General features: G+C 42.8%; 1 protein-coding gene across 1 annotated transcript in view; it reads right to left on the bottom strand.

Annotated features, from left to right (window-relative positions):
• The window catches only part of rfc3 (replication factor C (activator 1) 3), a 33,291-nt gene extending 6,909 nt beyond the window's left edge, over window positions 1–26,382 (bottom strand). The window contains exons 1-8 of the mRNA XM_063054320.1: window positions 26,232–26,382; window positions 20,889–21,026; window positions 12,139–12,206; window positions 10,350–10,447; window positions 9,324–9,505; window positions 3,872–4,008; window positions 3,373–3,471; window positions 769–838 (exon numbers count right to left, since the gene is read on the bottom strand). Coding sequence (XP_062910390.1) covers window positions 769–838; window positions 3,373–3,471; window positions 3,872–4,008; window positions 9,324–9,505; window positions 10,350–10,447; window positions 12,139–12,206; window positions 20,889–21,026; window positions 26,232–26,318 — 879 coding nt within the window. The 5' untranslated portion in view covers window positions 26,319–26,382. The remainder of the gene's footprint in view (window positions 1–768; window positions 839–3,372; window positions 3,472–3,871; window positions 4,009–9,323; window positions 9,506–10,349; window positions 10,448–12,138; window positions 12,207–20,888; window positions 21,027–26,231) is intronic.
• Window positions 26,383–27,352: the final 970 nt, after the last annotated feature.

The raw sequence follows: 27,352 nt of genomic DNA, 5'->3' as shown, positions 1-27,352 counted from the left end.
GACAGCTGCAGCACTTGCCCCCACCTAATCAATCCCAAAAGCCAACTGACTGTTACTCAAAGCTCTATTAACGCTGCCATGACCCGCTCCTGCCTTTTATCCTCGGTCAGTGGACCTGATTGACGTTCCCTCCCCTGTGTACTTAACCTATATCTAACAGCTGCTAACTTGTAATCTTTGGACTGTGGGAGGAAACTTGAGGAAATCCAAACGCTTGGTGGAAGAATGCACAAACTTTTTACAGACAACCAAACTCCAAACTGATGCCCCAAATTGTAATAGCATTGTGCTAAGAACAACACTACCATGGTGCCCACTTGTTAAAAGATGGTTTTAGTTTATGGAATTTGACAGTGTGAAGTATTTTTAAAATAAAAGTCACAAATTCATATAACTTGTATATGAATTGCTTAGAGAAATTTAAGAAACAATAAATGTGCAAGAAAATTTCTTCTTCCTTCTGAATTACATTATCATTGCTCTGCAATTTAAAAAATTTAGAAGAGCCAAACAGTTCAATTCTTCTCAATAATTTTTTCAATCAACAATGGAAATCATGTTTGGGGAGATGGCAAAAGAAACTGATGTTGCAATCTAGAATAAAATCAGGGCACTGAAAGAATTTGGCAAATCAAAAATCAATGGAGACAAAGCATATAAAGTCAATGTTTTGGATTGAGACCCTGCAACAGGACTGAATAGGTTTGGGCACATTTTTCTAGAATAATCTAATCTAATGATGGGGTTAAATGGTGTCCTAAAACAAACCTTCATTATTATCTCAGGAGGTATGCAGTGGGTCAGTAGCTCATACAAACGTCCACGGACTTCCAGCAGCCTGAGTAAAGAAAAGAGGCATCTCAAAAAATTTGCATAATAAATTATGTGAAACATCAAGTGCTTGAGAGAAATTTTCAACATTATGTATGTTCAGCTAGACTAGACGATTACCTTCAAATAACTTTAATTGCCGAATACTTTCTTGCTTCCTGACTAAACGTCCTTAAAACCACTAAGGCTATAACCAAAAAGCATTGCCTATATGCAATGTATCACACTTAACCAAACTTAATACTGTAATTACATATCTTGCTAATGATGTTTCCTTATTAATTTGTTTATAACCAGCAGACTTCTTTTGGAGATTGTCACTAATAACACAAACTTCCTATCAATCTGCTCTGCAAAGATCTACAGAACATTTCTAGTTAATAGCCTAGATTTCACAGTAGGGATAGCAGAGAGACTATTGACATATGGAGTAAACCAGACACCAATCTGGTCTATAATTGTGCTGTAGAAGACAATAATGAAATTGGCTTCATACTCCCACCTCATGCATTACAATCATGAAACTTATCTTCTCCTTTACTACATACATCTTGCCACATGATTTGATGCTGGACTGGGTACTAAAAAAAGACTTGTCCATTCATCTGCAGATAAACAACATTACACACATCTTAATAACAAGTCAAAGCCAAGAGATTATAAACTAGACAGGAATCACCACTCTGTGTAAAAACAATTTACCTGCAGATCTGCTCTGAACTTATCCCTTCTTACGTAAATACCTGCCCTCTATTATTAGACATTTCAAACTGGGAAAGAGGTACTACCAATCAACACATCTATGCCTCTCATGATTTTGTAAACGTCCATCAGGTCTCCCCTCAACTTCTGCCACATGAGGGAAAACAATCCTAGTTTGTCGAATCTCTCCTTATAGCAGATACCCTCTAACTGAGGCAGCATCTTTTTCTATCCTCTCCAAAGCCTCCAGATCCATCCTATAGTGGGTGACCAGAAATGAATGCAATAGTCCAGATGTGACCTACCAGAGCTTTACAAAGTTGCAACATAACTTGCTGACTCTTGAACTCAGTTCCTTGACTGATAAAGTCAAGCATGTCATATGCCTCTTCACCACCCTATCAACTTGTGAGATAATTTTCAGGGAGTTCTACAATTGACTTTACATTAGATCTCCCAAAATGCAAGACTGGATAATTATCAGTAGACCAAACTCAGCAGCTGTCCAACAACAATAATTAAATAGGTAGTAAACAATATAGCCTTACAGGGAAAAAAATGTTGCTTGAAGAAGCCACTAATATTTGAAGAATTAAGCACATATTACCTGATCATATCCATGACTGCCATAAGGCAAACATGGCTAACTGCCAATTAAACAGAGTGGAAGACATGCAAGATCCCTTCACCCCCAAACAAATTCAGTCATAAATTTACGGGAGTGAATGATAATTCTTGCATCTTGAATCTGTTCTCTACAAAAAGCTAATGTGATTATGATGGCCACTTTAATTCAACATATTTTTTTATAAACCTTCTGATGGTTATGTTTCTCAAAAAACTGAACATCTGCTGCTTTGCGCTGCTATTTTTTCCCCCCCCGATATTTAAATCACTTCAGTTCACGAGAACTGTAGAATGCCAGTACCACTAATCAGAGATCAGTAAATGAGGGAAGTGAAATCCATGTTTGTTCATCATATTCTCGTGTGACAATTTTAATACTTGAGAAATCCTGTCAAAACAAAGCAGCTTGGTGCAAGAGTTCAATTTATCTCCAGGTGATACTGGTGGGAAGTGTCTGTTAAAGCTCAGAATTCCAGGTCAAATAACATTCACAGTCATCCAATGTACATACCACTAGGCTCAAGGACAGCTTCAAACCTCCTGTTATCATTCTTGAACAGACCTCTGATGATAAGATGGACTCTTGGCCTCAATTGACTTCATTATGTCATTGCACTTTATTGTTTACGAGTGCAGTACTTTCTCTAGAGCTTTTACACTTTATTCTGTATTGTTATTGTATTACCTTGTTCTACTCAATGCACTGTGTAATGATTTTGAAATGTATGAACAGTATGCGAGATAAACTTTACTCTTTACATGTGATAATACCAATCTTTGAATTATGCAACGAACGTGTTAGAAAGTGTTAATTCTTTTTGCAATAATTACACAAGTCAAGTGTGATTAACTAGCAGAATTTAATAATAAAAAACCCTTGTCTTTATTAGACAACATAAATATTTTAATGGTAATTACGTGCTAGCACACCTATGTTTGATGGCAAGACTGCACATTAGTCACACGTTTGTGCTCCAAGTCCTGTTCACCCAAGACCCTTTAATTATGATCTGTATTATCTCTCAGTTTTAGCTTAAAATTCCAAATATGATGTTGAATTTTTTTTGTGATAACATTCCTCCATCACTGAAACATTCTTCAAACCTTAAACCGAGAACGCTGCATTTACTCACTTCTGGCTTCTGCAATCAAAGATGGGATAAAGCAAGTGATGGATATATTAGAAGTAAAAACAGTAACTTCAAGGATTACCTTTGTGGTGTTTGCTGGCTGACAATGGCATTAGCAGTTTCTCTGAGATATATTTCCCAGTCTGTCTCAGGAATGTCCTGTTCTGCTGAAAATGGATATCTGAAGTACAAAAGAATGTTTACAGTTGAATAACTAAGGAAATTTAGCTATTGTCACATCTTCTCTTCTATTTCAGTGTATGGTATAGAACAATGAGGTGCTTTATAAAAAAAAATTAATAAACATACTCTGTGTGAAGAGAATTGAGAAAATATTTAAACTCAAATTCTTTAAGTATAACACTGAGGATATGGCAGTTAGGTACAGATTAGCAATCAAAGGACTAGGATAATTGAGAAAATAGGACATTAATCCTTATCATGGCAGACTGAACATCTAAATTTAGTTAAGAACTTCACCATGACCCAAAAAACAATTACAAATGAGAAATTGAATACTGGTGCTGCCAGTGAAAGCTATATCACCAAAATGAAAGTAATCAATCTTGTTTATTACTTACTGTTGGACCCTGCAAGCTTCACACATAAGCAATGCTTTCCTCAGGTTCCGATCAGACTTTTCAGCAATATTCCGAGCCAATTCCTGAGGAAGTATGAGGCCTTCTTTCTTGCAAACTCCACTTAGCACATGACAAATCTAGGAAGCACACAAATATACATCTCCTCAGGTCCCACCATCAGCTCTTGGGTCCTCAGAGACTCCATCTTCCTCCCACTCCAACTTCTCTGAAAACCTCGACCCTGCCCTTTTCTCAGATGCTACCAGCCCTCTTTCCCTTCTAATCCCAGCTCTCATCCATGCCAAGTCTTCACAATTCCCTCTGACCTTCCTGTCTCTGAGGCAGAATGTTTGTTCCTCTGGGCCCACACCTCAGTGACTCTGCGCCCGCCATGATGGTGAGTTCTGCTTTCGCTGCCTGTCTCCGTGCCTACTTCTTTGGCAATGTCTCTCCAGTCACACCAATGATTGTTTCTCCCATCTTCAGGCCTCCTCCTCTTCCTGAACATCCCGCTCTGGATCTTTTCATTGCTAACTGTCGATGAGACATCAACCGTCTCAACTTCATCACTTCTCTCTCCAATTCTAACCTCACTCCTCTCGAACACACTGCCATCCTCTTTCTCTGCACTAATCCTAACCCCACCATCAAACCCGCAGATGAGGGGGGTGGGTGGCAATTGCTGCAGTAGTCAGGTGGATTGACCTCTATCTTGCTGAGGCCAGGCGACAATTCTCAGACACCTCCTCTTACTTTCCCCTTAAACAGGACCTCACCAAGGAACACCAGGCCATTGTCATCCACACCTTCACTGACCTTATTAACTGGGGATCTCCCATGCACTGCCACCAATGTCAGTTTCCTTATCCTGCACTTCCTGTTACTACCTTCTACCCAAGATCCACAAATCAGCCTGTCCAGGTAACCCACTGTTTCTGCTTGTTCCTGCCCCACCGAATCTATAACAGCGCACCCCAACTTAGTTTTATCCGCCCGGTTCAGTCCCTTCTTACCTACATCCGTGACACTTCACACGCTCTGGATCTTTTCAATTACTTCAAGTTCCCTGACCCCAATTGTCTCACTTTCACGATGGATGTCCAGACCCTATGTACCTCCAACCCTCATCAAGAGGGCCTTAAAGTTCTCTGCTTCTTTCTGGATTTTAGACCCAGCCGGTTCCCCTCCACTACCACTCTCCTCCGTCTAGCGCAGTGGTCCGCAACCTTCTTGGCACTGCGGACCAGTTTAATATTGACAATATTCTTGTGGACCGGCCGACCGGGGTGGGGGTAGGGTTGCCAACGGACAAGAGTAGCAGTCAAACACGTTGATTTTACCCCGAGGAAGACTACAATGACCATGAAGCCTTGCGCGGGCACTAGTGCGCATGCGTGTACCTGCCGATTTTTTTTCCTGCAAATCGTTTTTGGCGATTCTGTTCAGGCAGGGGTGGGGGGGGGGGTGTTAATCACGACCGGAATATAGGTGATAAGTGGCTTATACACTCAATTTCATTTCTAAAAGGGTTTATCTAATGAATTTAATATTAAACACACAGCGCATATTTTCCTCGCATGGATATAGTGATAAGTTAATTATCAGGGGAAGACAGGGGAGCTTGAAGTAAGTGTTGAACAAACTTCCAGCAGAAGTGGTAGAGGCAGGTTCGATATTATCATTTAAAGAAATATTGGATAGGTATATGGACAGGAAAGGAATGGAGGGTTGTGGGCTGAGTGCAGGTCGGTGGGACTAGGTGAGAGTAATGTTCCACACGGGCTAGAAGGGCAGAGATGGCCTGTTTCCGTGCTGTAATTGTTATATGGTTATATAAGTAAGTCAACAGCATCATAACATTTTAAGTAACATTTGGATATTAAACACACAGCACATTTTCCCCACATGAACATATAAAGTCATTGCAACACACCAATATTGCTGAATCAGTGGGAGCCCTGGGCTTGTTTCCCTGCAACAAGACAGTCCTATCGAGGGGTGATGGGAGACAGCAATACTCCAATGGGGTTCCTTATGTCCAGTCTATTCCGCAATTTAGTTTTCGTTGCATTCATTGCAGAGATATGTTGGAAATTGAAGCAACGTTTTCAGTGCTTTCGTGGCTATCTCAGGATATTTAGCCTTGACTTTAATCCGGAATGCCGGCAGAGATGTTATGTCAAACATACTTTTCAGCCCGCTGTCACTTGCTAGCTCGAGGAGTTGATCTCCTTCCTGCGCTGACAGGGATGACGCGCGGGTAATGACCTTGCGTGTGTTCAAATTCAACAGTGGCCGTGACGGGGAATGAGGAAAGGTGCAGCTGGCTCATATCGCCAAATCATATCGTTTCCTCGTGGCCCGGTAGCACATGCTTTGCGGCCCGGTACCAGTCCGCGGCCCAGTGGTTGGGGACCGCTGGTCTAGCGGAACTTGCCCTCACTCTCAATAATTTCTCCTTCGGCTCCTCCCACTTCCTTCAAACCAAAGATGTAGCCAGGGACATTCAGATGGTTCTCAGCTATGCCTGCCTTTTTGTCACATCTGTAAACATCAACTGTCCATCATATATGGAACGAGCTTCCAGCAGAAGTGGTAGAGGCAGGTTCGATATTGTCGTTTAAAGTAAAATTGAATAGCTATATGGACAGGAAAGGAATGGAGGGTTATGGGCTGAGTGCAGGTCGGTGGGACTCGGTGACAGTAGGCGTTCGGCATGGATTAGAAGGGTCGAGATGGCCTGTTTCCATGCTGTAATTGTTACATGGTTATATATGGAAGAGTCTATATTCCTAGTCTACACCAGTATCATTCCCCAACATTTCCTAATCTATACTGATGACTGCATTGGTGCTGATTCCCGTACCCATGCAGAGCTCGTCAATTTCATCAACTTCCACCCTGCCATCAAATTTACCTGGTCCATTTGCAACACCTCCCGCCCCTTTCTTGATCTCTTTGTCTCCATCTCTAGTGACAGTTCCTCCTGTCCTCACCTACCATCCCACAAGCCTCTGCGTCCAACACATAATTCTCCATAACTTCTGCTATCTCCAACGGGAACCCACCGTCAAGTACATCTTTCCCTGCCCCCTCACTTTTCGCAGGGATTGCTACCAATAATAACAATCTCGGTAAACGTATCACTGAGGATCTTACTTGGCCTGTATATTGGGAGATAGAGAGGCCGCTTTGCCGAGCTCCACCCACCAGAAAAAGTGGGATCTCTCAGTGGCTACCCATTTCAATTCTACTTCCCATTCCCATTCCAACATGTCAGTCCATGGTCACCTCTACTGCTGCAAAAAGGCCACACTCAGACTGGAAGGAGCAACACCTTATATTCTGTCTGGATAACCTCCAAGCTGATGGCATGAACGTTGATTTCTTGAATTTCCAATAACTGCCCCCCTTCAACATTCCCCTATTCCCATTTCCCCCTTACCTGCTCATCAACTCCTTCTGGTGCTCCTCCCCCTTCCCTTTCTCCCATGGTCTTCTGCTCTCTCCTATCAGATTCCCCCTTCTTCAGCCCTTTATCTCCTTCACTAATCAACCTTCCAGCTCTACTTCACCACTCTCATTCTGGTTTCATCTATCACCTCCCACCTTGTACTTTTTCCTCCCCTCCCCCCACCTTCTTGCTCTGAATCCTCAAAATCTTTCCCCAGTCCTGATGAAGGGTCTCGGCCTGAAAAGTCAACTGTTTACTCTTTTCCATAGACGCTGCCTGGTCTGCTGCATTCCATCAGCATTTTGTACATGTTGCTTGTACTTCCAGCATCTGCAGATTTTCTCTTGTTTGTACATTTCCTTTTTATTCACTTAATGACTTTCTGGCAAGCAGATGCATGCAGCTCAAAATCATGTGAATATTCTCTGCTCTGAAAGATTCTCTAGTCTATCCAATGAGATATCAAATGTTGTGTCCAAAGCCATTAACATTATTTCACATTCAGATGCAGATTAATATTTATCACATGTGCACCGAAACAAAGTGAAATGTATCATTTGCCTTAACGATCAAAAAACCACACCCAAAGATGTGATGGGGGCAGTCACAAAATGCCACTATACATTCTGGCACAAACATAGCATGCCCACAATGTTCAACACCAAAACAAAGCAACACAACACAGAATAACAAGTAGTAGCAGCAGCAACAACAACAGAGCAGAACAAGGCAACAGCAACATAACAAGCTCCTTTTCCCACCCTCCCATACACACAGGCCTCCAACCCCAGGATGGGCCAATTTTGGGTTTTCAGTCTTTGGACCTGGCGCCTCAAACATACACATCAGATCTCCAACTTTCAGTCTCTGCCCCAGACTCACTCTCCAGCTTTTTAGTAGGAGTCAGATGTTGGTAGTGGAGGTCTGTTTTCCACATTGGAAGCCTGTGACCAGTGGTGGACTGCATTGATTAGTGCTGGAGTGATTGTTGTTTGTCAAATATATTAACAATTTGATTAAGAATGTAGCTGGCATAGTTAAGAAGTTTGCAAACTATGTCAAAATTAGTGGTAAAATAGACAGTGAAGGTTATCTAAGATTATGACAGAATTAAGATCAACTGGAAAACTAGGCCACAGAACGGCCCAATTTAACTCAGACAAGTACGAAGGTTTGCAGTTTAGGTATTTAAACCAGGGCAATACTTGTACAGTAAACAACAGGGCTGTGGAGATTATTGTATAACAGAGAGACCTAGGGATACAAACATAAAGTTGACTTAAAGTGGAATGTGCATGCTTTCCTTCATTCATCACAGCATTGAGTACAAGAGCTGGAACTTCAGGTTGCTGGTGAGATGCACCTGAAATATTATCAACAGTACTGGTTGATAGGCTTTAGAAAGGATGTCATTAAGCTGGAAAGGATTCAGAAAAAGGTTAACAAGAAGACTACTGGGACTGGAGGGCTTGAGTTATAAGAGACTGAAGTATAGGAGCATAAGGGGTAGCATTAGAGATACATAAAACACGAGAGGCACAGCTAAGGGGAATGGTCATAGTCCTTTTTCCTAGGGTAGTGGAGTCTAAATCTCAAGGGTATTAGCACAAAGCGAGCGGGTTACGATTTAAAGAGGATCTGAGGGGCCACTTTTTCCAAAACAAGGGTGATGGATATATCGAATAAGCTGCCAGACAAAATGATAGAGGTAGGAACATTGGATAGAACAGGTTTAGAGGAACAACGGGCCAAATGCAGACACTTTGGACTAGCTCAGTAAGGCATTATGGCTGGTTTGGACAAGTTGGGTCAAAGGGCCTGTTTCCATGCTGACTAATCCTATGACCCTATATAAACTTAGTCCAAATTTTGTAAATCACTGTATAAACTGATTGACTCATAGGCCTGAAAAATAAAGATAATTTCATTAAACTACTTACATTAAGAATAAATCAAAAACTAAAAGTAAGTATTTAATAAAGACAAAAAGACACTTACTTCCTCACTGCTAGGTGCAGAGACACGGACTGCAAGACATCGGCTACGAATAGGAGGAATAACTTTTGATGTTGAGTTACAGCAAAGAATTAATCTGCATGTGGACATGTACTTTTCCATTGTCCTCCTCAATGCATGCTGGGCATCCTTTGTTAGTCTGTCAACTTCTGTTAGTAATACAACTGGCAGAAACAGCAAAATGAAAGCACTTAAACATTTCACTGGCTGTTCAGCTTCACTCCATACAGTAAATGCATTTAAGAAGCAAAGTCTAGAGTTACCACTATTATCAATAAAATGCAAAACAAAAATGTATGGAATGTTAAATCAAATAGCACCAGTAGAGAGTAAAACAGAGGTCCAGGTAAATGACCTTTCAACAGAACAGTATTCTTCTTCAAGGAGTGGTGATCAAAAAGGCGGTACCCATTATTAAGGACCCCCATCATTCAGGACATGTCCGCTTCTCATTGTTACCATCAGGAAGGAAGTACAGAAGCTGGAAGGCACACTCTCAGCAATTCAGGAATGGCTTTTCCTCTTTGCTGTCCAGTTTCTAAATGGGCATTGAACCCATGAACACTACCTCATTTTTTAAACTACTATTTTTAATTTAACTATTTAATATACATATATTCTTACTGTAATTATTTTTCTATATTTATCAGTATTACATTGTACTCCTGCTGCTAACAAATTTCACAACATATGCCAGTGATATTAAACCTGATTCTGAATGTGCTATGTTGTTCTGAAAATGTTTGGTCAACTTTTGAGCTGCAAAAGAATTCAAACTACAATGGTATCTATTGAGCTAAGTATATCATTATCACCAATGGGATATTATGTGAAAGTATTTAAACAGCTCTTTTGGTTTTTCTTATTGAAAACCAATTCATTGTGATACAAGCCAGATGTTGAAAAAACCCAAACTAGTTATCAATCTGGATAAATAAAAGAGATTTTGTTTTTCTTTAGAAAATAATTTATTTGAAATAAAGTTTTTAAAATTGTATAGCTTCTTACCTTTGAAGTCTCTCTGTGTACTTGTCTCAAGTTGTTGAGACTGTGCCACTGTTTTAATTAGTTCTTGAATAACCACTCGGTCACTGTTCCCAGCATCACTGGAACAAAAAAAAATTGCCCTCATTTTAGCCTGGAAGTCAATTCTGTACTAGGGAAATCCAGAAGAAGGTCATGCAAAATGTAACTACAAGGATCATTTAAGTAGGGCTCCTACCACATGCAGGCTGATAGACAGCTGAAGACTTCATGCAAGGAATCAGCTTCATAAAGTAGAATTATTAAAATAACTTCACCAATGCATTCACTTTTGCCTGCTTTCAGTTGGTGTTTGGCTTAGGCCTTACTCAGAATCTGGCTGATAGTGATTAAAATTAGAATCCCTAAAATGAAGACAGCCAGTCTGAGAATAATATTTAACATCCCAACCAATTTATTGAAAACTTATTGACATTTTCCCTTTAAAATTCCATGGTTAAATCCATTAATAGATGGATTTATTTCCAGATACCTTTGGCTCCTCAACTTCCATCTTAGCTATGTGGTAGTTCAGGTTCAGCTTGGTATTCTACAATTTGAGATATTTTAAGTTGGAAATAATACACAATTACTGGACATGAAATTGAGAAAAACTTATTCTAAATATATATATGTATCACCCTCTTTTCACTCTGCTGAGTTGTAGTCTCATTGCTGTTTTCCAAAGTCCTGTACAAGTTACCATAATCCTGATTAAGCTTTCAAAATGAGCAACGGAAGCTCTTTGAAGGCAGGAAAATTATCTTGCATTCATCTACATCCATTATGGGCCGACATTTCAATGACTGGCTGGAACACTGCCTTAGGAATCTCTTCAAAAGGATGAGGTGCTGATGCATGATGCGTGGATTCATCTTCATTTAATAAAACATAGAACAGTACAGGCCCTGTGACCCAGGATGCAGTGCTGACCTTTCAATCTACTCCAAGATCAATATAACCCACATGGCCCTCCATTTTTCTTTTATCCATGTGTCTATCTAGGATGTTCTTAAATGTTCCTAATGTATCTGCCTCTACCACTACCTCTGGCTATGCATTCCATGTACTTACCACTCTTGTGTAAAAATACACACCTCTGACATTACCGTATACTCCAACTGCCTTAAGAGTATCCCCTCTCATTTTAGCCATTGCTGCATTGGCATAAAAGCAATGCAGTCCTCTCTATCGACACCTCTTGTCATCTTATGCACTTCTACCATGTCTCCTCTCATCCTGCTTCACTCCAGAGGAAAACCCCAGCATGCTCAACCTTTTCTCATAAGACTTACTCTCTAGTCCAGGCAGCATCATGATACATCTCTGCTGCATTCTCTCTAAAGCTTCCACATGCTTCCTATAATGATGCAACCAGAACTGAACACAATACTGCAAGTGCGGTCTTAACAGTTTTAATGAACTGCCGACATTACCTTGCAGCTCTTGAACTCAATCCCCTGACTAATGAAGGCCCAGATGCATATGCTTCTTAAACACATCTACCAACTTGCACAACTGAGGGATTTACAGATGTGGACCCCAAGATCCCTGTTCCTCCAAATTGCTAAGAATCCTGCAATTAACCTTGTACTCTACCTTCAAGTTCGACCCTCCAAAGTATATTACTTCCCAATATTCCGGATTGAAGACCATCAGCTATTTAATTGCCATTTCGAGTAAAACAAAATTCAGATTATTAATACTGCTCCAATTTTTTAAGATTACGAAAAGTAAAGATTCAGTAAAGTTCTCTCTGTTCAAGAATGCTTACCTTGCATTCACTTCAAGGTGATAATTGCTTGCTATTGTGCTTATTTCCAGCTTCTTTTTAGATGGTGTCTGCAAGGATGCACAATAAACTTATGAGAATTTTACAACATTAATAGTCCTTTTACTAATTTGTTTCATCACATCCTAATTTCTACAAAGGCTAACTTAACCATTCATTGCTAAAACATAATCGCTTCATTAAAAGATAAAAGTTCAATTCATAAGTAGCACCATGTCCTATACATTACTGACACTAATGTCTTTTAGAACTGATTTGCCATTCTTTCACATTCTGCCTAGATCCACCAATATAATTAACTATTAAATGTGCTCTCAAATGGCCTAGCAAGCCACCCAATTTTACCATTACCCCTTTGCTGAAACAGAAATAAAAATATACCCAGCATCAACCTGGACACCAAATTCACACAGTGGAAAAGATGTTGCCACCATACCAAATCTTGCAAATGTAAATTCAAAGTTCAAAGTAAGCTTACAATGAAAATACATATACTGCCCTGAGATGAGATTTTGGGATTGCCCAAATTTGGAATTGTGTCCATCAGGCTAGTCAAAACACAGCCTGGCAGTTCTACACAGGGATCACACTTTACAGACAACATGTCACACTCATCCATCACATTTTCAAGACATGTCCTGTCAAAACGGCAGAACCAACCCTCTAGAGGAGGTAGCACAGTAGCATCTGTGGAGGATATTGCCAGAGGCATCCTCCACATTCAACTCCAGTTCCCATAGTATTTTGGCATCAAGTCAAACATGGTGCAAAGTAAACTCCTCCTGATTCCTTATTGTCTTCCTCTAATGAAGCAATGCTTCCCTACGTTGAACAGGACGTGGAAGAATCATAGCTAGCAAGGGTCCAGACATACACTGAAAAAGGGGCCTGCAACATTGATCGTCAAGATGGTTAGATATTACCACTACAGACCTGAATAGATGAGGCACAAAAGGATACAGATCCAACAGGCAAATGAGATTCGTGTAGATGGGCAAAAATGCATGGGTCTGGTGGGCAGGAGAACCCAGTTCTGCTCTGTACAACTCAATGACCAAGTCGTCAATAGTATGTGGTCAGAATGAATCTGCGGCAGGGAGTCATAAATCCACTTGCACTCCACTTTAGCAATCTACCTGTGGCAGACACATCTGTAAACAACATGACTGATAGAGGTGACCATCGCTGAGTCCTTGTGAAAAAGAAGTCTGTCTTCACATTAAAAACTCACTCTATTATGCTGCATGACACAATTGTCCTAAATGGGATAGATTCAAAATATTTTTTGGCAGCTCAAAACAGGGCTGCCAGAAGATACTGTAGACTTCTGGCAGCCCTGTTTTGAGTTGCCAGAAAATATTCTGAATCTATCTCATTTAGGACAATTGTGCCATGCAGCACAATAGTCTTATCAGTGCAGCAAAAGTGGACACTTGAAAAATCTGAACTCAGTCAGTTCAGATTCAAGTCAGGAGGTCATTTGTAGTTCAATAAGTGCAGAAAATGGTGCTGCAATCACCTCCAAGGATATCCAAACATGGGCTGCCAAATTAGTGAAGCAGCAAAATAGGACTATGAACATGATAAACAGAAAGCAATAGATGGAGCTAAGCAATCTCAAACTGAACAGATAAGATTGAAATCTGCTGTTCAACCCATATTGCATTGTTAAGACGAGCTGAGTTTGTTGTCATATGACAAATACAATGAGGTACAGGTGCAATAACTTGCTTGCAGCAATACCATAGGTACATAAATTCAGAAAACATACAGAACATAAGTAAATTATATCAGACCACGAAGAAATTAAAAACATTGTGAACGGTAGTAGGCAGCTAAAGAGTTAATAGGAGTTGGCTCAAGAACACCTCCACCTTCAACAACTCTAGCTTGTGAATGCTAAAGAAAAAGCTGAAAACCATGCTATAACCTCCTCACTAATGATCCTCAAAGATCCAATCACATCCTTAGGGCAAATATGAATCGAGAGCTGAATCTCAGTGCAGAATGAATGACTGTCCTTGAGTGGCAACATAATGGAGATACAACAGACTGCAGATGCTGGAATCTGGAGAGGGAAAAAAAGTGTTGGAGAAACTCTACAAATCAAGCAGCAGCTGTGGAGCCAAAGAAATGCTCAATGTTTCAGTTTGAGACCCTGTATCAAGACAGAGAACGTGAAGGGAAAATAGTTAATTATAAAGTAAGAGGGATGAGAGAGGGTCTCATATTTGACAGGTAGAATGAGGCGAGGTGGGTGATGATGGGCAGATGAAACCAGGATTGTGAAAGGTGAAAAGAGAAAGAAAGCAGCTCCATCTGCCCATCATCTTGCATCTCATTTACCAGTCTGTCTCGCCCTTCCTTCTTTGTACAAGTTACTTTCCCTCTTCACTTTCAGTCCTGACTGAGTATGATCGAGAACCTCTTGTAAAACTGAAATCCACAGCTGTTAAGGAGACAACAATTCAATGACTGAAGTCATGTAAAAGAAGCTATTTCATGAAGTCTTGAGAAGTCAAGCATTCCGGTTCTAGAACACGATCACGAGTGTTTCCCATGGTAGTATCCTATGCAGCAATGTCTTCAGCTCTTCATCATTGACCTTCCCTCCATCATAAAATCAGGTGAGAAATGTTCACTAGCATTCCCCCTCCCCACCCCAACCCCATGCTGCATGCCATTCTGAGTTAGAAATATATTACTGTTCCTGTTTTGTTATAGGTTTCTTATAGTATATAGTTAAAATTTTCATTCCACTTAAATCGACCAGATTGCTCCATTTAGAATAGTTTATTTTGCACATAACATCTCATTTACATGTAACTGGGTCTTGGTTACACTGGCTGCTGAGGTGTCTAAAATAGCTTCTTTGTATGTTATATAAAATGGCTTTTTTGTAATAATAACTGCAATGTAAGGAGTTCTCTCTCTCCCTGCTTGTTTGGGTTATATTATTGATGAGGGAGGGAATGAACCAATGAGTGTCCATGTTATTCTATCTGTATGTGTGGGAACCTGGGTGAGTGCGTGGGGTTTTTCGGGAGGAGAACAGAAGAGGAAGGACGTGCTGGACGCGTGCCGGTCGACCACCGTGGTTGGTCCCAGGCGGCGGGTCGAGGAGGTCGACGGAGATCAAATAGTGGAATGAAGACCCCATTAATTGAGCTCCAATGGTTGTGCACGAAGTGGTTGAACTCTGATGAGTTTGGCGCCTTTTATTTTCATTTTATATTTTATCTCTATTAATTATATAGTTCCAGTAAGCTTTATAAAGTGTAATCTGTAAATCGTACATTGTGTGCTGTCTGATATTTGATGTGTGAGTTTGTACCAGGTGGCATTACACAGCAACTACACAAATGTGAGACACGGTTTGGCGGGCAGACGGGGTTCCCCCTAGATAAACACGACCCAATAGCCCTGAGCATTATATTTGGTGGAGGCCATCATCCGGGATTGAGTTCTGTGAAAGCTGGGTAAATCGCCACGTAAGTTAGTGCGGAGATGGACCTGGATAAGACTGCAAGCTGGTGTGAGTCCACGGATGTACCGGTTAATCATGCGTGCGTGTTAAGTGGGGGGGATTTTCACACTTCGGAAGTAGTGCTAGTGCGAGGGTTGAGTCTGATTAAAGCTATCGGCAAGGTAGAACTCATAGCTGGAAGGTGCGGTAAGGTAGTGGAATCCAGCTTGGTGTTGATTCATACGAGTGCCGACATCATGACACTGGAACTGCTAGCCACGATCAGCGTCCCGGGCGAGGAGGGGCCATGGGGCCTTCACATTCTCCCGGAGGACGAATGTGAGGAGACACCGGAGGAAGAGTTTGAGGAGACACTAGGGGAGGTGCCAGTAGCCAGTGGTGGAGGGTTGAAGGAATTTGTGAGGGAACTAGTTCTTGGAATAATGAGGGAGGAGGGGCAAGAGGGGTCAGAGTGGGAAGGATTGGTCAGGCCCCGCCCCCCAGCTAGAGGTGAGACCTCCGAGTTGGCAGTCGCCATTATCTCCCTGGTGACAAGGGCTGAGGGGCCCTGCCCGAAGCTGAGAATATTCTCAGGAGCCATGTCCACCCCGGAAGGGGAGGACGATTATGAGACATGGATCGAAAACACGTCCCAGTTGTTAGGGGAGTGGCCAGGATCAGATGAGGAAAAGAGACAGCGATTGGCGGAAAGTTTGCGGGGAGTGGCGGCTGGTGTCGTCCGGGGGCTGAAAGCTGAACAGCCCTCGGCTTCCCTGGCGGAGTATCTGGAAGCTTTGGAGGGCGCACTTGGATTGACGGGAGGTTCCTGGGAGCTCTTAGGGGAGTTTCAAAACATGCGGCAGAGAAAAGGGGAAAAGCTCTCAGAATACATTTTTCAGCTGGAGATAATGCTTAATGGGTTGCTGTGCTGAGGGGTAGTGAAGGTAGAAGAGGTGGCGAAGTTGAGGATGAATCAGATATCTAGGGGTTCCCTGGGGGAGGACAAGCTGGCTTGGAGTCTCCGGCAGTCCTATAAAAGGAGCCCCCCTCCATCGTTCATTCAGCTGACTAGAGAAGAGCGGGAGGATGAGAGCACGTTGGGCAAGAAAGAGGACTCTGGCCACCAGGGACGATCCTCAGCAGTACGGGAGGTGGTGGCAGGGTTGAGAACCGAGCGACCCAAGGGGCCCCAGGTGGGTAGGGACCCCTCCCATGAGTGGGTTGACAAGAAGAGCACCCCCTTCAGAGGGTGGGCCGCGTAGAGGGCTGGGAGTGAAGGGTGTCCCAGGATATCTAAAGCATTTGCCCGTAACCCTGTTTAATGCCTTGGAGATTTGGGGTATAAGTGATGGTGATTACCCGTATGATGGGTACCTGTCAGTGAGATTGGAATTCTCGGAGGGTGATGTGGGAGTGTCTGAAGCCCTTGAGACGCTGGTATTAGTTTGTCCGGATCTGGTACTGCCCTTTTGGTGGGGACTAACACCCCTCTTGTGCAAAGGCTCCTGGGAGCCTGTAAGGAGATTTCAGGATGGGTATTACCAGATTCTGATGAGTATGGCCGACAAAGAGAAGGCGACCTTCATCTGTCCCCTGGGATTCTTTCAGTTCGAATGAATGCCCCAAGGCATATCGGGGGCCCCAGCCACCTTTCAGTGGGTCATGGAGAGGACAGTGGGGGATATGAACTTGCTCGAGGTGTTGGTGTATCCGGATGACTTGACAGTGTTTGGATCTACTTTGGAAGAACATGAGGAGTGGCTGCTGAAAGTGTTAAGCCATCTAAAGGAGGAAGGGTTGAAACTTTCCATGGACAAATGCCAGTTCTGCAAGACGTCTGTTGGCTATGTCGGACACATAATCTCGTGAGATGGAGTGGCTACTGATCCGGCTAAGATAGATGCAGTGACCACACGGCCGAGACCCCAGGCTGTGAGCGCCCTGCACTCGTTTTTGGGGTTCTGTGGGTATTATCGGCGATTCATGAAAGGATACGCTAAACTGAGTCACCCCTTGAACCAGCTTTGTGCGGCTATCCCCCCCCACCCCCCCCCGTGGTAAAGAAAAGGGAGACCGAGGGCAGGAGGCAGGAGGATATCTGAACCCATCGGAGCCCTTTGGACCGAGGTGGGATGCCCAATGCGAGGAGGCATTCCAATCTCTGAAAAGGGCGCTGACACAGGCCCCGGTGTTGGCTTTTGCCGAACCCCAGAAGCTGTATATGCTGCACACTGATGCCAGCCGAGAGTGGCTGGGGGCTGTCCTGAGGCCGGTGGCGTTTGTCAGCTGAAGTTTGTCACCTTCTGAGAGAAACTATCCCACTCACAAGTTGGAGTTTCTGGTGCTGAAATGGGTGGTGGTGGACAAATTGAGCGACTATCTATACGGGGCCAAGTTTGAGGTGAGGACGGACAACAATCCTCTCACTTATATCCTGACCTCGGCGAAACTGGACACTACAGGGCATCGGTAGTTGGCGGCCTTGTCTGCCTATGAGTTCAGCCTGAAGTACCGGCCAGAGAGCCGGAACATCGATGCAGATGCTTTATCTCGTCGGGCGCATGAGGAATCGGGCACAGATGAGGAGTGGGAGAGCGTCCCTGTGCTGGGAGTGAAGGCCATGTGTCAATTTGCGAGCGACGCTAAAGCCAGGGACCCGATGGGGCCGGATCAGGCAGTGGATCAATTGGGGGATGATGATGACGCGCTAGGCACTGTTTACTGTAATTTGACTGCTCTAAAGAACAAGCAGTTGCCGGAGTTCAACCCCGAGGAAGTGGGGGCAGCTCAATGAGATGACCCAGGCATTGGCACTACCTGGTACGCGGCTAAAAAGGGGGATATGGCTCAGGCGGAGAAGCCGAAACACACCTCAGTGCCCTTACTACTGAAGGAGTGGCCTTGGTTGAAACTGAAGAAAAAAATCTTATACCGGATCACGTCGCCCCCGGCGTTGCCAGCTGGTCCTGCCTGGGAAGTATCCGAAGACTGCGCTCCAGTCACTACATGATGATTCTAGGTATTTGGGGGTGGAAAAGACCTATGGATTACTCAAGGACTGGTTTTACTGGCCCTGGATGAGGAGGGAGGTTGAGGAATACTGCAAGACATGCAGTCGCTGCATCCGGAGGAAGACCTTGCCTGCGCAGGCGGCTCCTTTGTTCCATTTGCAGAGTGCGGGACAATAGGTATGGACTTCCGGTCTATTGAGCCAGACACCAGCAACACCGCGAATGTCTTAGTCATCACGGATCACTACACTAGGTATGCTCAGGCGTTTCCCACTAAGGACCAGAAAGCGACTACAGTGGCAAAGGTGTTATGGGGAGGCCATAATGAACAAATTACCTCTCCCATAACACCTTTGCCACTGTAGTCGCTTTCTGGTCCTTAGTGGGAAACGCCTGAGTCAGCACATCGGACATTTGGTTCACTGTTACAGTTGTACCTGCAATGATGCTACGGGGTACTCGCCTTATTATCTGATGTTTGGGTGGGAAGCAAGGTTGCCCATTGACCTGTGTTTTGGGACTGAAGCAGGTGAATTACCTTCGAAGCCCTATCTGAAGTATGTGTGCGATATGAGGAGGGAGTTGAAAAGGGCTGAGGCGGCGGTCACCAAGCAGAATTAAGGGAATAAGAGGAGGTATGATCAGAAAGTGAAGTTCGTCCAACTTATGCCGGGAGACCGGGTCCTCATACGGAATTTACAAATACCTGGTAAGCACAAATTGGCAGATCGCTGGGCCACCACCCCCTATGTGGTAGAGAGCCAGAAGCCCAAACTACCTGTTTACCGGGTGAGACCAGAGGATGGGAGGGGGCCTGTCAAGGTACTCCATCGGAACCACCTATTGCTCCTAGGTCAAGAGGTGCAGGTAGGCCAACAGCCCGAATTGGAGTTTACACCTAGTACGACGACTCTGCGGAGACGCGGGATGGGGGAAGAGCCCACCGCGAACGAGACGGGGCCAGGCCCAGCTCTGGAAGGGGTACTGATTTGGAAGATGATGATTCAGATGTGTGGTACCTGCTTCCATTCGTAATTCCCCGGTACCGGAAGAACAGGCTCCTGACCCTTCCCCCCACTGAGTTAGGTGAGAGGAGGGAGGGTGTTGGGGGGGCAGCCTGGGATACAGCCGGCCTTGGAAGGAGAGAGGGTGGAACCAGAACCCGAGATAGAGGACTCCAAGTTGCTGAGAGGTCCCAGTGAGGGAGCGGGCGAGGGTTTGACAGGTAGACCCGGGTCGTCTCCAGTGGTGTCTGAGCCAGAAGGGTCGCCAGAGGAGGTACGGAGGTCTCAGAGAAGTAGGAACCCCCCCCTGGAGAGGTTGACCTATGTAGCGCTGGGAGAACAGGGTGTGATCTCGACCACCCTGGAAAGTTATGTCACTGCTTTATGCACCTGGGTTGGGTTTTGTGTTTTGCAAGGAGGAATGGTGAACTCCTTTAGTGTCATGAGGACATGACTTTATTTGGTAGGGGGAGAGTGTAGCTGGGTCTTGGTTACACTGGCTGCTGAGGTGTCTAAAATGGCTTCTTTGTATCTTATATAAAATGACTTTTCTGTAATAGTAACTGTGATGTAAGGAGTTCTCTTACTCCCTGCTTGTTTGGGTTATATTATTGATAAGGGGAGGGAATGAACCAATGAGTGTCCATGTTATTCTATCTGTATGTGTGGGAACCTGGGTGAGTGTGCAGGGTTTTTCAGGAGGAGAACAGAAGGGGAAGGACGTGCTGGACGCACGCTGGTCAACCACCGTGGTTGGTCCCAGGCGGCGGGTCGAGGAGATTGAATGGTGGAACAAAGACCCTGTTAATTGAGCTCCAATGGTTGTGCACAAAGTGGTTGAACTCTGATTAAGTTTGGCGCCTTTTATTTTCATTTTATATTGTATCTCTATTAATTACATAGTTCCAGTAAGATTTATAAAGTGTAATCTGTAAATCGTACATTGTGTGCTGTCTGATATTTCATGTGTGAGTTTGTACCAGGTGGCATTACACAGCAACTACACAAACGTGAAACATGGCTTGGTGGGCAGATGAGGTTCCCCTAGATAATCACGAGCAGATAGCCCTGAGCGTTACATACATAATCTTGAACTTAAAAATCAAATTCCATGAATGTAACTATTTCTGTACACCCATAAAAAGTTACAAGAGAATACAAAATTAACCACTCTGAAATGATTTTTATATTCCTTATAATGATGCAAGCATTTTAAATATCTTTAATTTGAACTGCAAACCATTTTCTTACTGTAATTGTTTGATGTTCAATTCTTAGCTTCTCTATTCCTGCGCCATAAAGCTCACGAAGCAAACACATTATCCTGGTCTTCTTTCCTGAGCCTGAAGGTCCATACACCAGTAAATGAGGGAAGTCGCCACACTGCACCTAGTTAAAAACAAACCAAAAGTCATTAAGTTCCACTTGAACATGATCGAACTCTTATAAGGTATAAGCGACACCTAGTTGCTACACATCAAACACTACATATCACTATTACTCTGCTTTGCTGGTAGAAGTGAAGGTTATTCAAAAAAAATCTTAGTTTTACAGCAATTGTAAGGTCATTTACACAAAGATGGTGTTTCGTTAAAACAATAGTTTCAGATCCAACTCGATGACGTAAACACCAATTACCTCCTCAGAACTACAAAACTACCTTGATTAGTATAGAACATACTTATTTGGGTGTGGGCCTCTCTTGCTGCAGCACACTCAATCTGCAACGCTGTTCATGACCAGCTTGTCAGCGAGGCCTTAAAGAACAACCCCAAATTCCCCCCAAGTGCTCTATTTTATACCCTTTCCATTGATGTAAAACATATGTGGGCCAATACAGAACACCATCTCAAGCGATCGAATCAGACCAATTATCACTTGTCACCATTTTTCATGAGTCCCATCCCTGCATTCAGCTAACTTTCACATTCCCATGGTTGTTCCCACAGTAGTAATCAAAGTTATGTTCCTTTCAAGGCCACAGTGGTGATGAGACATTCAACAAGAATGAAAATTAACCCTTTACTATACAGGTGACATCCATTATAAATTTAGTGCCATCTCCGTCTTGTCCCCTAAGCTTGTTAAAATATCTTTTCCATTTTTTAATCCTTTACTTTCAAAAGAAGGTAATTTTGTTTCCACTGTATTTCAAAAGTACTTCTCTGGTGATGAAATGCTTCTTATGAGCTTGAGGATGATGTCAAAATTGCAAGAATAATAGAAAAGAGACGAGTTTCACAAGAAATTGAGACCATTCGGGCAAGTATTAAAATGCAACCTAATGTTGCATTTTGAAATCAATTAACTTTTTTTGATATAATTGATTAAAACATAGGCTTACAGCTATTTGACAGACTTCTAAAATATTTATATAATATTGGCTGTAAAAGAAAAAGAGACAAATTCTTTCCTCATTAAAAAAAAGTTGTAAACACTGTCTCCAGAAAACAGCAGCTGACTGAAAACTAATTCAGAATAAGGGTTCTTTCTAATAGTGTCTCAACACTTGTTCTGGGAATGAAATATAGGTGAAGAGAGTAAAAGAAGAAAAAGAATAAGTAATGTACAGATGTAGTGTGAGGAGAAAATAGCCATTTCAGGAATGTGAATGTGATGAAAAGCTTCTATTCAGATGGTATTTCCCAAGAGTTTGGGGGCACAAAGCAAAAGAGAACATACAGATACAGGAATCAGAGAAGCAGCTAAGACAAAAAAAACCTGAAGAAAAATAATGAGGCTGTAGTATTGGCTATCTGTAAATCAGAGAGTGAACAAACACATGAAAACCCAAAGACCACTGTGGTTGGAAAAAAAATACTGGAGATTGTCCATCTCTCAGAAAAGTCTGGAAACTCCCAAAAGGTCATTCAGCATCCATAAAATTAATGGTTCAGGTCATAGTTCCTTCATTAGAACTGGGAAAGTAAGAAACTGGTTAGTTTTAAGTTGAAAAGTATGGGGAAAAGGATGATATGAAAAGAGAATATCTTTGATAGGGTAGGGTTGCCAAGGAGATTTCTGTTTATCGAACTGCCTAGTTCATTAATGATGAAAGTGAACAAAACAAGCAATCAGACAGCTCAAGATTAAGCAGCAGACTGTATAGAACTGCTCTGCAAAGCAGTCATCCAAATTGTATTTGGCTTCTCTAATACATTGGAGACTACAACACTGAACAGGCCATTTGGCCCACTATGTTGTGCTAATGTTGATGGCGACTTACACTAAACATCATCCATATCCTTCCATATTCCCATAAATATTTAAAAGCCTTTTAAACTCCATCTAACTGGCTGATTCCACAACTACACCTGGTAACCCAATCTAGGCACCTACCACACACTGTGTAAAAAAACTTGCCTTCCACATTGCCTTTTAACCCCACTCCCACGACATTAAACGCATTTCCTGCTTAACATTTCTGTCCTGGGGAAATATTCTGACTATCTATGCCACTCAGGATAGCAATTTGAAACTGGATGCACAGTGGGATTCATGATAAAAGTACAGTCGGCCCTCCTTATCCATGAGGGATTGGTTCTGGGACCCCCCGCGGATGCTCAAGTCCCTTATTCGACCTGTCTAAATACATTGGACCTTAGGACCCAGCGGAACCCTGGACCTTATTTAACCTGTCTCAGTGCGGTGGATATTAGAACCCGGCGGCGGAGCTCTGAATCCGCAGTGTTTCTGTTCACGAAAATAATCACGATCACGATTGAAAATAAAGTGGAAATAATAAAGCGATCGGAAAGAGGTGAAACGCCGTCGGTCATTGGAAAAGTGTTAGGCTACAGTTGGTCAACGATCAGAACAATTTTAAAAGATAAAGTGAGAAAGGCCCTGCCCCGATGCAAGCTACAATTATTACTAAGCAACGCAGTGGTTTAATTATTGGGTTTTGGATTTTTGATCCTCCACATCAACCCGGCACGGATGGAGAGCGTGCTCGGGAGCGGTCTGTCACTGGATCAAACTCGGGAACTTCTGTTCCCCAGCCCAGCACTGAAACATACGTTTCTTAAGTGTTTTATATGCATAGAAAGGTGAAATATATATTATATACTAAGACAAACGTTTGACTAACCGACGCTAAATAATACCGGATGTACCTGTTCCAACTTACTTAGTGAGAACTTCCGGTTTTTTTATATCCCGATCCACGATAACCTACCCACATCCTCCTGTACACTTTAAATCATCTCTAGATTACTTATAATACCTAATATAATGTAAATGCTATGTAAAGTAGTTGTTATGCTGCATTGGTTAGGGAATAATGACAAGAAAAAAAGTCTGTACATGCCTGAACAACAAGTGCTGGAAGAGCTCTTGCGGGTTTTCTCGATTCGCGGTTGGTTGAATTTGCGCATGTGGAACTCGCAGATAAGGAGGGCCGACTGTAATGACATTTTGGAGCTCTCTACAAGTGTAGGAAGCAACATTAATAAGGTTGCCAATGTACTGGAGTGTTAAGGGAGTGAGTTTCAACAGGATTGAGACAACTGTTTTCAAAGTATCCCTTAAAATGACACATGTAGCTAGGACACTAGTGGAGTTGAAGAAAAAGTTTTCAATGTGGCTACAAGTTCAGTCAAGCAAATGAGCCCATTAGAACAGAACATTAGAGCATAGTACAGTCCCTTCAGCCCATAATGTGCCAAACTTTTAACTTAGTTTAAAATCAATTTAACCCTTCCTTCCTACATAACCCTCCATATCATGAGGGAAACAAGTCACGTATGTATATGAAAGAATATACATCCGACACCAGAGAACTCCTTCAGTACTGACTTCCCTACTATTCAATCTAATCACAGTGAACCACTGCACAGTTCGGTGTTGCATATTTCTGCAGCCCACTGGGATGTTGCAGCTATACCCATTCACAGGGAAGACTTTGGGAGTAAACCCTCAGAGAAAACTCCAGAGCTGGAGTCCCTAAGACAGTCCTACATTGAATTCAATGTTGACTGGCAACTCGTGCGATGCTGCTGGTATCAACAGTATCAATCTCCACCATTCCTTTGGGTTCATCAGATGCGTGGAGAGGAGGAGCTTGCTACATAAGCAACAGCTTGCTCTCCATATCCTGCTGCCCAGGCTTGCGTCTCTAGACAGCTAGGACGCAATATCCACGGTCATCTCCGGAGGCCTCGCTCACTGGGATTTTTAAAAAATGCATGGATTGAAAAAACACTTGCTTAATGAAGCTGATAATTCCAATTCCAGATGTTAGTTTCTCAGCTTCTGGGACACCAAAGGAACATTATTGAACTTTGCCCGTCTCTAATATCAGCAGGATGTTTCTAGATCTCGATTACCATTATCATACTGTATATAAGGTGTAGGTTTTGCCCTTGGCCTTACTGAGAGTGGGTGTCAACATCCAGGCCAATGTAAGTTTCAAACGTCTGTTCTATCTGGTGTCCATGCCTGTGAAGCTCAACAAATACAACTGTGGGTAAAACTGAAAAAAGGGAAATCAGAGGTCATTGCCTAATGGTGCATTAAATCAGACTGTATTTTTTTTTAAATCTGATATTCAACTTGCTATTTAATTTTAAAATGCTATAGATGTTCATGACCAAAACATATCACCAAATCATTAAGAAACGAAGATTTTATATACAGTCCTTCCAGGTGAAGCAGAAATTTACATACACCCATGCACATCCAACCTTGTGCTCTTGATGTGACCTCCTCTACATTGGTGAAACCAAGCACAGACTAGACAACTGCTTTGATGAACACCTGCACTCCATCTGCCAAGGCCATCTGGAACTTCCAGTTGGTAGCTTTTTTAATTCCCTTCCCCATTTCCTGATCAACATGTCAGTCCTTAGGTCAAGGGGGAGGCTAAATTTAAAATGGAGCACATTCTGCCTGGCAAGGCTATAACCTTACAGTATTAACACTTAATTCTTCAATTTCAGGTAACCCCGTCTCCCTTTTCCCTCTTCTGATCTACCAGGTTCCTCTTACACCTAACCCAAATGCCCCAATCTTGTTTCTTTCCCTTTCTCCACCCACTCCATCTGCTCATCACGCACATTTCCAACAGTTCCCCTCCCCTACTGTTCCCATCTGCCCTCCCCACCTCCCTTATTTGATTCTATTCTCCCACCTCCCTTTCCCATCATATTCCATCAGCTGCAACCCTCTGTCACCACCACCTATCATCTTCCAGTCTTTATCACTATTTCCACTCTTCCCTGCTCAATCTGCCTATCACCTCTCCTCACTTGGATCTACAGTACCTATGGCTTGCCAGCTCTTGCTCCAGCCCTTCCCCTTAGCTCGTTGTACTGATCATCTTCCCTGTATCAGTCCAGATGAAGGGCCTTGACTGTCCATTTTCCCCTGAGAAATGTTGCCAGACCCGTGTTCTTCCAGCAGTTTGTTTTCTGCTCCTGATTTCAGCAACTGAAGCCTCTTGTGTCTCCACGATTTTATTTTACACTTAGCGATAAATAAAAGTTTAACGGGGAGCGTTACAATAAAATACCGGCGCGGAATTTCTTCCTTTTTAATACAGCAAATTTTAAAACTGGTTGCCCGACCAAACCACAGCCCGCGCTGACCACTCACAAGATTACGGAGCTGACTGGCTTGCTCCCTGTGGTAGTCCAGTTTGCTGAGGGACGTCGGCCGGTACTTGTCCACCCAGAGACTCATGTCGATAACTTAACCCGCGTTTCCAAAGCCGAACCGCCAAACCTTCCCCGCGCTCTCCGTTCAACCCGACGTCACGTCAAAGGTCACCGTGCTGAGCACGTGATCTGACGTCAGGGTCAACGCTCCACACGACGTCAGAACGTATGGCTGCTAGAGCAGGACGATCCTTGCCCGGTTAGACCTCTCACAGTGGTTTACAGAATGAGCAATACTGATGTTGTGAACTATCGTCTTTGGTGTACCGTCGTTTAACGTTGAGGTAGAGCATCACTTTATTCGTACGAATCTATATATAGTAATCCAAAATACTGACTTCATTTGCAAACCCACTTAACCATCTTTCTGAACGACAAGCAGATTCAGTAAACGATCAGTGGGTAGTAGTATGACAATATAAAGTTAAATAAAACACAGTTATGGACAAAGGTTAGAAATAAGTGGCGGAATGGATCAATTAGCCCTATTTAAACGCTAATTTATAATGTTCCTATTTATTTGAAATAAAATTCTGATTTCTGTCATGATTTACCAAATTGCTGTGCTTTCACCTCGTTGACAAAAAAAATCTCTCACGTGTGCCTAACGTTTAAATCTGAGTTTCCTGGTTAGCACCTGTGCCACTGGATGCAGTATCAAAGCAATTCATAATTTTTCAGGTCTAACCCTTTCAATTGTTTGTTCCAGCCTGTATCTATACCACTGTCATCAGTTCTCATCTATTTATCTATGTAGTGATTCCTCACCATCAGTAATTTATTCCTTTTTCTTAACAATGTCTTGGACTTCTTTTTCTGAAAATTTCCTAATCGTCAGGTTCACTAATTTATTCCTTTGATCTCAGCTTCCCTCTTGTTAGCTGCAATTTGGCCAAATTTCCTGTTAGGTTAGGTTTTCAATCTTCACTAAGTTGTATATTTTTACCATTTTCCCCACTCTGACTCTAATTAGAAGTAACCTTTTATTTTTTGTGCTCTGTCACTTACGGAAATATTAGTTATTTACCATTTCAGTACTCTGCACTATGACTTTGTCTT

Source organism: Mobula hypostoma, chromosome 7 (genome assembly GCF_963921235.1).
Source record: "Mobula hypostoma chromosome 7, sMobHyp1.1, whole genome shotgun sequence".
NCBI lineage: Eukaryota > Metazoa > Chordata > Chondrichthyes > Myliobatiformes > Myliobatidae > Mobula > Mobula hypostoma.
The sequence above is the reverse complement of the archived record's forward strand: the minus strand, read 5'-3'. Positions and strand labels throughout refer to the sequence as shown.